Source organism: Cyrtonyx montezumae, unplaced genomic scaffold (genome assembly GCF_038088225.1).
Source record: "Cyrtonyx montezumae isolate F1298 unplaced genomic scaffold, pur_monq_1.0 scaffold_5, whole genome shotgun sequence".
NCBI classification, from domain to species: domain Eukaryota; kingdom Metazoa; phylum Chordata; class Aves; order Galliformes; family Odontophoridae; genus Cyrtonyx; species Cyrtonyx montezumae.
In genome coordinates this window covers 7,337,589-7,348,385 of record NW_027072056.1, presented here as the reverse complement: position 1 = coordinate 7,348,385, position 10,797 = coordinate 7,337,589, and the positions used below count along the sequence as shown (strand labels likewise).

Sequence of the window (10,797 nt, the reverse complement as noted above, 5' to 3'; positions counted from 1 at the left end):
CTCCCACAGTATTCTCCTAAGGAAACTGGCAGCCCGTGGTGTGGACAGGTTCACTCTTCTCTGGGTGGAGAACTGGCTGGAGGGCCGTGCCCAGAGGGTAGTGGTTAATGGAGTTAAGTCCAGCTGGCGTCCTGTAACGAGTGGTGTCCCCCAAGGGTCAGTTTTGGGGCCCATCTTGTTTAATATCTTTATTGATGACCTAGATGAGGGAATTGAGTGTACCCTCAGTAAGTTTGCAGATGACACAAAGCTGGGAGGATGTGTCAAACTGCCTGAGGGTAGGGAGGCCCTTCAGAGGGATTTGGATAGGCTGAACAGCTGGGCTGAGCAAAATGGGATGAGGTTCAATAAGACCAAGTGCCGGGTCCTGCACTTTGGCCACAATAACCCCATGCAATGCTATAGGCTTGGGGCAGAATGGCTTGAAGAATGTAGAGAGGAAAAGGACCTGGGGGTGTTGGTTGATGCTCGGCTCAACATGAGCCGGCAGTGTGCACAGGTGGCTAAGAAGGCCAACAGCATCCTGGCCTGTATTAGAAATAGTGTAGCCAGCAGGAGCAGGGAGGTGATCATCCCCCTGTACTCAGCTCTGGTGCGGCCGCACCTCGAGTACTGTGTTCAGTTTTGGGCCCCTCACTACAAGAAGGACATTGAGGCCCTGGAGCGTGTTCAGAGAAGGGCAACAAAACTGGTGAGGGGCCTGGAGCACAAGTCTTATGAGGAGCGGCTGAGGGAGCTGGGATTGTTTAGTCTGGAGAAGAGGAGGCTCAGAGGAGACCTTATAGCACTCTACCACTTCCTGAAGGGGGGTTGTGGTGAGGAGGGGGTAGGCCTCTTCTCCCTGATAAGTAATGACAGGACAAGAGGGAATGGCCACAAGTTGCGCCAGGGAAGATTTAGATTAGACCTCAGGAAGCATTTCTTTTCTGAAAGAGTGGTCAGGCACTGGAATGGCCTGCCTAGGGAGGTGGTTGAGGCACCATCCCTAGCGCTGTTCAAGAAGCGTTTAGATGAGGTGCTTAAGGACTTAATTTAGTAGTTGGGTAGAGATAGTGATAGGAGGATGGTTGGACTAGATGATCTTATAGGTCCTTTCCAACCTTATGAACTTATGAACTTATGAACTTATTTAACTATGGGTTGGTGGCTTTCCTGACAATGACTGAAGAGAAAGCTGTGTTCCCCCTCCTTCATGGCTACAAGGTCTCCCGCAGAGCTGAGCAAGATGTACTCCCCAGGTGCTTTCCTACACTTCGCATCTACAATTCTGACCAACAACACTAACACCAAATCCATGCTTCTAAAAGAGTTCATATAGAGACTCGGGATGAGCTTGTGAAATCTTATCTGAAGCTTCAGACAGTAGAAGACATAAATCAAGACTACAGAAATAAATAAAACAAAAATATTGACCTAAATGTATGGTGTAAAAATATTTCTCTGGGGTTTATGGGATGAGGTTTTTGAAGGCAAAAGAGCTTCCAGAGATCCAAAATAGCCTTAAGAAATCTTCTCCCAAGTATGGCATTTTTCTCTCACCGTGAAAAAGTCAGTATAGATCACATCTCCCGAGATGAGATCTGTGGTGGTTCCTGGCACAGAGAATGAATTGCCTCTTCGGCTGTTGATAATATCATCCAAGGTCTCCTAAAGTAACTGCCAAACCACGCTTGTTTTTCAGTGATTTTGTAATCTGCATATGAAAGACTTGATCTGGGATGGAACCTCAGCCTGGCTCCCGGGTGTGTTCCCTTGGGTCTAAAAGTGGAAAAATGTTGCACACATGGCCTGATTCTGCACTCAGAAAGGAAGGTGCAAGCAGCGTAACTGCAAGGAAGTCTGTGGAATTTTTCCAAATTGGCAGTTGTGAGAGCACAAACTTAGACCACATTTTTGTGGGAAAAACAATTGTGTACAAAACACTGGAATTGAATTCATTTGTAATTATTCGTACTCACAAAACTCAGGAACCATACACTCTTCAATTGCTCGTCATTTAGATTTTGAACTAGGATAATCTCCTGACTCAGCTGTAACTGCATCATAGCCAGTTTGGAGGGCTTTCTCTCCAAATGTAACATCCTGAGTTCTCACCCCCGCCTAAAGGACATCCCGGTCGTTGGCTGATCTTTTCCAAAATATTTAATATCTAATCAACCCATTAGAAACAAGCTTCTCATCTTCCCTTCCAATATTATGGAAAGGAGTGGGCCAGCAAGACAGAACATGCAGTGAAAGTACGCCAAGTAACAGAGCAGATATCCCTCTCCTCCTAGAGTTACAGTCACCCATGGCGGGGTGAGCTGAAAGCTGGCAGCATCCCTTCTGGCAGCCCTCAGCCCCACACAGTGCTGGAGATTCGCCTGCTGTGCCCGAGCTGCTGGGCTGGCAGAGCTGAGACCATCAAGCCTGCTGCTGCATCCCCCAGCCCAATCCCTCCCCATGAGCTGTCCCAGCCTCTCCTCCACCTGAACAACTCTCTCCAGGTGTCTTCCTAGAGAAGACGCAGTGCACACAGCGAACATGCTGATGATGTCTACAGGGCAAAGCACCATGTTGTGTTTTGGTCTGTGGCTGTTCCTAATGCAACCCTAACTCTTGGTATTCTCCCCACTTTCCATGATACCGTACAACAAAACTTGAGCAAATCCTGTGAAGTTTCTTCTCCCCCATGTTGGTCATCTTGGGCATAAAGCTGGAATACATTGACAAGAGAAAATAATACTATACGAAAATAACCTCAAGTCCACGGAAACTGATGGCAATGGCCCCTCAGGCTTCAGCTAGCAGTAGATCAGATTTTAGGTTTCGCATCAGGTGATCTCCAACTCTAGAATTTCTTGTAAGATGTTAAGCTTTGTCTAAAAAAATGAGAAATTCCCATGTGCATGCTTCAGCTCAAAGGAAAAGGCAGCAGTGTTATCTGAATAGATGCAATAGTGTGAATACAAAAAAATTCCCAAATCCTTCACCTGTTTCTTATTCAGAACTTAACTGATTTAAGTATGTATACGTTGTCTTGTCCTAACCAACACTCATGATATAGCTCCCTGTACTGAAAACACAGGGTTATGGAAAACAAATGGATAGGAATCACCAGAAATGGTGCCTGACATGGTCAGTCCCAGCTGCAAGCCCACGCCCTCACCCATTTATTATCAACAACACAATGTCTCTGTAGCGCTTGCAGAGGAGACACAATGTCAGTTCCCTTCTCACCTTTCAGGAGGAAGCAGCTTCACTTTAAGAAAATCTGGGATCTTTCACACATTGCTTATTGTTTGAGACCACTGACACAGGACTGTATTTAGCACTACAACACAACAAAGAGTTACTGGGAAGTAGAGGAACATCAAATATAGTACAACAATTTCTATTTCCCTTTGCATTAAGGGAGGGAACAACACATTTTGTACATGGCTACAATTGACACAGCATTGCTCGTAACTGTAATCCTTCTCATCCTTTGCCAGATCCCTAAAATAGCTTGTAAATATTACTGAAAAATAACATTCCCTTCCGTATTGCATGCAATGGCTTTTACAGAAGTTCCAAAGCAGAAAAGGTAAAAAAGAAACCACTTTAATTATAAATTATTCATAAATACATTATATGAAATAAAATGTTAACGTGAAGAAAGCAGAGGATGCTGCTGCAGCATCCTACAGTCCAACGACAGGGCACAAAGGCAATGCACAACTGCTGCTGCTCTGCAACAGTGACTGGAAACAGGACTGGAAGAAAAAAAATGTGTAAATGAATTTGAGCAGAACAGTGAAAAGCAAGAGAGTTCTCTTCTTGTAAGTAGCTACCGAGTGAGCTTCAAGTTTAGTCAGTGTGCTCTAGAAATTACTACTGTAAGCAGAGTTTTATAACATAAAAACTTGTGATATTCAAGTATTGGCAAAAAGCTTCTAATGTCAACCACAAGAGCAATGTTAAACCATGAGGACTTAACCAAAGAGCTGTCTGACTTCCACATCCTTTGTATCAGTTCTACATAACCTACTGGATGGTTGAAATGTACAGAAATCATAGGCATAAAAAAAAGGATTCTTAACATTGCTACCATGAGCGGGCTGGCAGGCCGGCCATCCCTGTCTGACACATCCATCAGAAATAACCTCTTTCCTACCTACAAATAAAAAGTAAAATGTTCAGTGTCATTAAACATAATGACTGCGCAGCAAAACAGAAATTACGGATACAACACACTGGTCTGCAGGGAAGCTCCAGCATGGTGCTTGTGACAAATGTGTGGTGCTGGGGCTTGGCTCACCACCAGCTCCTGTCTGACCTGCTGGATCCAGTCAAGCATCAGTTCAGAACTAAAGGGCCACACGGGGTACATCAGCCCTGTATTTAACATGGTAAAAGCAATTCTTAGCAGCTGCAGGGTGGTTAAAGTGTAAAAATGTGTATCTTGTAAGGGCTGTTTGTTGCCTCTGCTCAGTAACACAACTTCTGAAGAGTATCCTAATATCCTCAGTATCCTAATAATCCTCAGGCACTGCCTCACTCGGAATCACCTCATCTGCATTTCTGTTTTTTTTTTTACCATTAAAGAAGGCCTTCCAGGACAACAGTCCAAAAACAAATGCTGACTGTAACTAAAGCAACTGAAGGACAGAACACGTCTGGACCTCAGGGTGACTCTTTCAAAATCTAGAGATGTTTCTGTTCTCCTAATTCCAGTTTTCAAGGTCTTCACACCCTACAGGGGACATTTTTCCACCTTGCTGCCCAGCCACTGCCCAAGAGAGTGCCCACACCGTGCTGGGCCCGTGCACATGGCACAGCTGTGACAAGAGGGTAAGGCCAGTGCTGACTGTGCCCCGTGGGGAGGTACACACACCAAGCACCACTGCTGCAGTCCCGGCTTCATTTCCTCTCCCAACCACAGCACTCTGTTCACAGGAGCAACCAACACCCAAGAACTTTCTGCAACTAAACACTTGCTTTTATAAAATAAAACGTTAAATTCATCCTAAGTTCACGTCTAGCAGCTTTATTTTTCAGTTCTGTCCCACTTTGCCCTTTCCCCTGTGTTTCTGCCCGAGCTGCAGGAAGCTCTCCCAGTACTGCTTTCCATGCTAGGTGGAATTCCAGCTGACCCCCAGGCAGGCACAGCTCAGATAAGAAAACTCAGAACACAAAAGCAGCCTGAACCAGAAACACGGCTGGTATATCTGGACTCTATTAAAGCATTTGATACATTGCCTCTAATAATTTTACTTGAATTTGAATTTGCTCGGATCTTGGCACTTTTGTGTGTTCTGAACATTAACTGAAAGTTGAAGGATTACGAACATGGCAAAAGTGGAAGGATGGAGCCTGGGATAATCATTAAATGAGAACAACCGGGAAACAAATAAACAATAAACAAACAAAGCATAACAAAAACAAAAAGACATATCTAAAAGCATTTAAGAGTTCACAAGTGAATGAGATGAGATGTATTGCACCAAATGAATATACAACAGCTGGATGAAAACAGTCTGAACCCAGTCTGAACCCAGGTCTGAACCCAATGCCCTGTGCAGTGCTAAGTGGCCTTAGGGAGGGACGACTGCTGACCCTACATGCAGAGGTGGCTGTGCACCACAGTGACAGCATAACTCGCTTTCTTCCTTGACTGTATTCCATTATTTCACTTTATGCTAAGTGGAGAATCCCCACACAAGTTCTCTCCAGTGAGATGTACTGCTCAGGGCATCGTGGGCCACACTCGGATCAGCTTCAGCACCTCAGCCACATGCACTCAGCCCCCACAGGCTGTCCCTGTGCCTCAGTGAACTCATTGGATCGGTACAGTGCTGGAAGCTATGGATGCGCTGTTGACTGGGTTGGGTCTGCACTGAGCAAAGGCTCTCAGTGCTACACCACCAGAAGGAAAAGGATCTGGTGTTATTAGCTGATAGGCGGCTGAGCATGAGCCAGCGGTTTGCCCAGGTGACCAAGAAAGCCAACGGCACCCTGGCTGGTATCAGAAATGGAGCAGCCATCAGGAGCAAGAGGTGATCATCTATCTGTGCTGGCACTGGTGAGGCTGCACCTCAAGTACGGTGTTGGGGAAGAAAAGCATTGAGGCCCTGGAGCACGCTCAGAGAAGGACAACAGAGCTGGTGAGGCACCTGGAACATGCATTTCACAGAACACTGCGAACAGGTTTGCAGTGAGGTGAGGGTCAGCCTCTGCTCTCAGGTAACAGTGCCAGGACAAGAGGTAACGGCTTTCAGTTGCTCCAGAGGAGGTTCAGGCTGGCAACTCGGAAGAATTTATTCTCAGAAAGTGCGGTGAAGCACGGGCACAGGCTGCCCAGGGAGGTGGTGGGGTCACCGTCCCTGGAGGCGTTCAAGTACCGCAGAGACGTGGCACCGAGGGACGTGCGGGAGATGGTTGGACTAGATGATCCCTGCGGCCTTTTCCAGCCTTAACGACCGTACAGTGTACACAGGCACGGCGGCGGCTCCTCCCGCCCCGGCCGCAGAACAGGCACCTGCCGTCTGCGCCGAGCAGAAAGGAAGGAAACGGCCCGGCACGTGAGGCTCCTGTCAGAGAGAAGCGGCGCCCGCAGCGCATCCCGCACCGCGGCGCGGCCGTCCCCGGCAGCCCGGCGCCCGCTGCCGGCCCGCCCGGAGCTGAGGCGGCGCCCCGACCCCGCCGGCCGTGCCCGCCGCAGGGCCGCGCAGCCCCAGAGGCGGGCGGCGCCGAGCCCGCCCCCCGCCCGCGGAGCCGGGCGGCGCCGCCAGCCCTCCCGGCCCTCCGCCGCCGCGCCGCTCGCCGCCGCGCCGCTCCGCAGCCCGCGGGCGCGGCCAGGAGGCGGCGGCGGGGCCGCGGCTGCCCGCCCGCCCGCCCGCCAGGCGCGGCCCGGAGCCCGGCGTCCTCCGCCCGTCCGCGGCGCGATGTTATGGCCGAGCCGGCGCAGAAGGGCGGCGGGCGGCAGGAGGATGGGGCGGCGGCCGCCCCCAGCTACGAAGACTACGAGTGCAAGATCTGCTACAACTACTTCGACCTGGAGCGGCGGGCGCCTAAGCTGCTGGAGTGCCTGCACACCTTCTGCCAGGAGTGCCTGAGCCAGCTGCACCTGCGCGCCGCGCAGCAGCTCCCCGCCGCCTCCGAGCCGGGCGCGGGGCCGGCGGCCGCGGCCGCGGCGGCAGCGGGGCGGGCGGGCGGCGGCTCCCTCGCCTGCCCGCTGTGCCGCCACCGCACGGCGCTGCCCGACCACCGCGTCCACGGCCTGCCCGTCAACACCAAGCTGGCCGCCGCCTGCCCGCCGCAGCTGCGCGCCCGCGACCCGCTGCCCCAGGACCGCCTCCCGCCGCTGCCGCCGCGCCGCCCGCCCCGCGCCCGGGAAGCGGCGGCCGCCCTCGCTCCGACCCCCGCGCCCCCCGCCCGCGCCGGGCCGCGCTCCTCGGGCGGCGGCGGCGGCGGCTACGAGAGCTGCCAGAGCTGCAAGCGGGCGGCGCTGAGCGCGGGCTGCGTGTGCGTCGTCGTCTCCTTCCTGTCCATGGTGGTGCTGCTCTTCACCGGCCTCATCTTCGTCAACCAGTACGGCGGGGACGCGGGGCCCGGCGCATCGCCGTCGCCCGTGGGGCCCATCTGCCTCTCGGTGGCCAGCGTGCTCGCCCTCTTCTCCGTCGTCGTCACGTGGCTCATCTGCTGGCTCAAGTACCGGCCCGAGGCCGCCGCCGCCGGGGGGGCCGCCGCCAACGCCCCCGCGCGGAGCCGGAGCGCGGCCCGCGGGACCGACACGTAGCGCCGGGAGGGGCCGGGGGCGGCTCGGGGCCGCCGGTAGCGCCGTGTTGGGACCGCCGCCCCGGGGGAGGGACGCGGAGAAGTGCGGCTCCGCGGGTTTGCAGCGCGCCCGGGAGGGGTCGCGCGGAACGGGGACGGGATGCGGGTGGGGCGGCGATGCCCGGGGCGGCGGTACCCCGCCCTCCCGGTGCCCGCTCGCTAAGGCGGGACGGAACGCTGATGGAAGAAAACTGGCTTACTGTTGCCCCCGCCTGGAAGATCACCGGAGATCTGCGCTGCTGTTGGGAGCGGAGCGGCGTCGCGACGCTAAACGCGTTTTCTATTTGTCTTGTTATGAAGTTGACAAGTGCATATAGAAGCTGTAACAGAAGCGTGTTATCTTACAGTGACTGAGCCAAAGCATCCCCTCCTTGTACCGAGTACGGCTTTGTCACAGTCCTATTAGAAGGCCGTCGAGTCCTCTATTGGTTGCTTAAAATAAGCTTTATTATTTAATTATTTTAAATTCTCATTTAATGAGGGAGACTGAAACGCTGCATTGCACTCTTAATTTATGGATGACGATTTAATTAATGGAGCTCTTGAAACAGAGCTAAAAGACTCCTGTGGTAGAGAACAGTGTTCCACTGGCCGTTGATTTCAGTTTTTATACAGCGAGAGAAACCCACGTTAAAGTACGGACTTTCAGCATCGCTGCAGAGGTGGAGCACGGCATGCTGTGCGATCTGACCGCTTACCTTTGGTTCAGGCAGTTGTGGTGAGACGGTGGCTTTCCCCTCGTGGTGAGTTTCTCTTCTGCGTTAGAAGTTTCCTTAGAGGCTGGTAGGAAACGTTCAGAGATGTGCTAGAAATGCGACGAGTCTCTGGTAGCGTGGTGTGAAACGTACTGCCGTATGGCTGCCCTTGTAATGTACCAGGGAGAGCACTCTGTATAGATACTACTCTGTGTTGCGGGATAATTCATTTGGTGCCTGAATTTTTTTAACTTACTTAGTGGTTATAACCGATGACATTGGGAATAAGATAGCGCTCCTTATTCCGTGTTTCTACACAGTACTGTATTGGAATGAGGTAGTTATTTTCGTGCTTAACTTCAAGAATTTGAAGCGTGATCTTTTAATATGTGTGTTGCAAGCTGTCTGCATGACTTCTGACACGTATCCTCATAGACCTTTATCGACCACTTCTATTTATCACAAGTGCAAAGGAATTTACTCTGTAGAAATGTAAAGGCAGCAAGTGGAAATGTGCGCTGTGTTTTATGACTGCACAAGTGACGTGCGCTGTGCGTTGTCTTCATTATCACAAAGCTGTGAAACACACCCCCTCAAAAAGAAAAAGGAAAAAAAAAAGGTATTTATACGACAGGCGCAGTTTGTGGAAATAGCCTATGACTTTTGTGTCAATTAAGTTTATTTACCAGATCCACACCAGCCTTTTAAAGCTGTATTTAATAATAGAGAGGCCCTGAGGAGGTAGATCCCTGTGCTGAGTTCTGGCTGTGGGCTGTGTGTTTAGAGCAGTGCTGAGGCGTGGAGCTGTTCGTTGGCCACGCAAAGCTGAGCCTCCAGCAGCAAGCCTGACTCCTAGCCCCTGACTTCAGCAGTAGTTGTGGATGTTCTGCACCAAAGAAAACCACGAGACTTTTATTTAAGCATCTAAATGAGAATTTAGATGGTCGACTTCAGGTATACAAACGTTTGAAAATGTTGGCCTTAACCTCTCTGTTTTCAGTTACTGCATCTGTAAAGTTTGATAACAGTGTGACCTACCTCACAGGCAAGATGTGAGGCTTTATTTATTGACGTTTTTAAGCAATCGGAGATCCTTGAAGAGGAGGTGCTATAGAGGTGGAAGTATTATTATAAACGACACTGTAGTGAGAATGAATATATGTAAATTATTGGACATAAACAGCCGTAATGTTTTCTAAGAAAAATAAATATATAAAATATGTGCGTGTGTGCATCATATGCACCAGTGTGTGATTGACCTGCTTGTACTTCTGCAAATGCAGTGCATTGTGGTGTTCTCACCCGGCCAGGTGAGCTCCGGTGACCTCAGCTTGGGTCAGCCCACCTGGCAGCCACGGCCCTCACCCCACCTCACAGAGACAGCACAGCTGGCTCAGAGCACTGGTGGGGCTCTGCTGGAGCTTGCTGCCCGGCTCCTGCTCTGCTCTGGTCTGCTTTGCTCTGTGGTTTCCTGGCTGCAGGGGTTGCTGTGACCCCAGCACCGTGCTGCAGCACTGCCCTGGCTGGCAGCTCCCACCTCACCTCTATCTAGAGGAGCCACGGTCACAGCAGGTGGCTGTGCTCTAAGGTACTGCTTGCAGTACAAAACTTATGCTCCAACTTTTACTTCCACATCATAGTTTTATTTTTGCCTTTTCATTGTATTTCCAATGGTTTCGACTGGGATCCGTGGACCACTGCTAAAGGATTTACAGAGGGTAAGTGAGAACAGCAAATCAATCACCTGAAGCTTAGATGTGTTATGTGAGAGTCAAATCTAAAATGTTTATAGGTTTGCACGTTGCAGAAGTGGAAGATCACAGCCTAAACAGGATTTTCAGGGTTATTTACAATGGGATGCATTGCATATCGGGTTCCTGCCTGTATATTGAAAGTATTTCAAAGCCAGATTAAAATGGACAGTCCAACCATATGCCAAATCCTTCTCTGCGCTTGCACAGATTTTGGGAGCATTAGGTGTGGACCCACATTACAGTACCAGTCAGAAAAATTATAGCACACATCTCTGGCTGCTGTAGACTCCCAGCCTTACATTTGTGTTCTGGGTTCATTTGGGTGTATAGGTTGTTTATCTGAAGCCAAAGTCAGTTTCAGTCAAAGCTCAAGTTTCAGGAGGGGGAAAAAAAAAAGTAAGCAAAGAAAGAGCATCCTCATTACTGGTGGTGTATTATTATTGCAATTATTTTAGTGAGAACACTTTGCTAGTTGTTTAAAAGCACATGGAGGTGTACAGCCAACAGGGTGCTCAGTTACACCATCCTGCAGAAAGCAGTGTTCTGGGGTA

General features: G+C 50.6%; 1 protein-coding gene across 1 annotated transcript; it reads left to right on the top strand.

Moving 5' to 3' along the window:
* Nucleotides 1-6,910: 6,910 nt before the first annotated feature.
* RNF228 (ring finger protein 228) lies at nt 6,911-7,832 on the top strand. Its single transcript, XM_065748106.1, has one exon. The coding sequence runs from the start codon at nt 6,911-6,913 to the stop codon at nt 7,757-7,759; it is 849 nt and encodes a 282-aa protein (XP_065604178.1). The 3' UTR covers nt 7,760-7,832.
* Nucleotides 7,833-10,797: the final 2,965 nt, after the last annotated feature.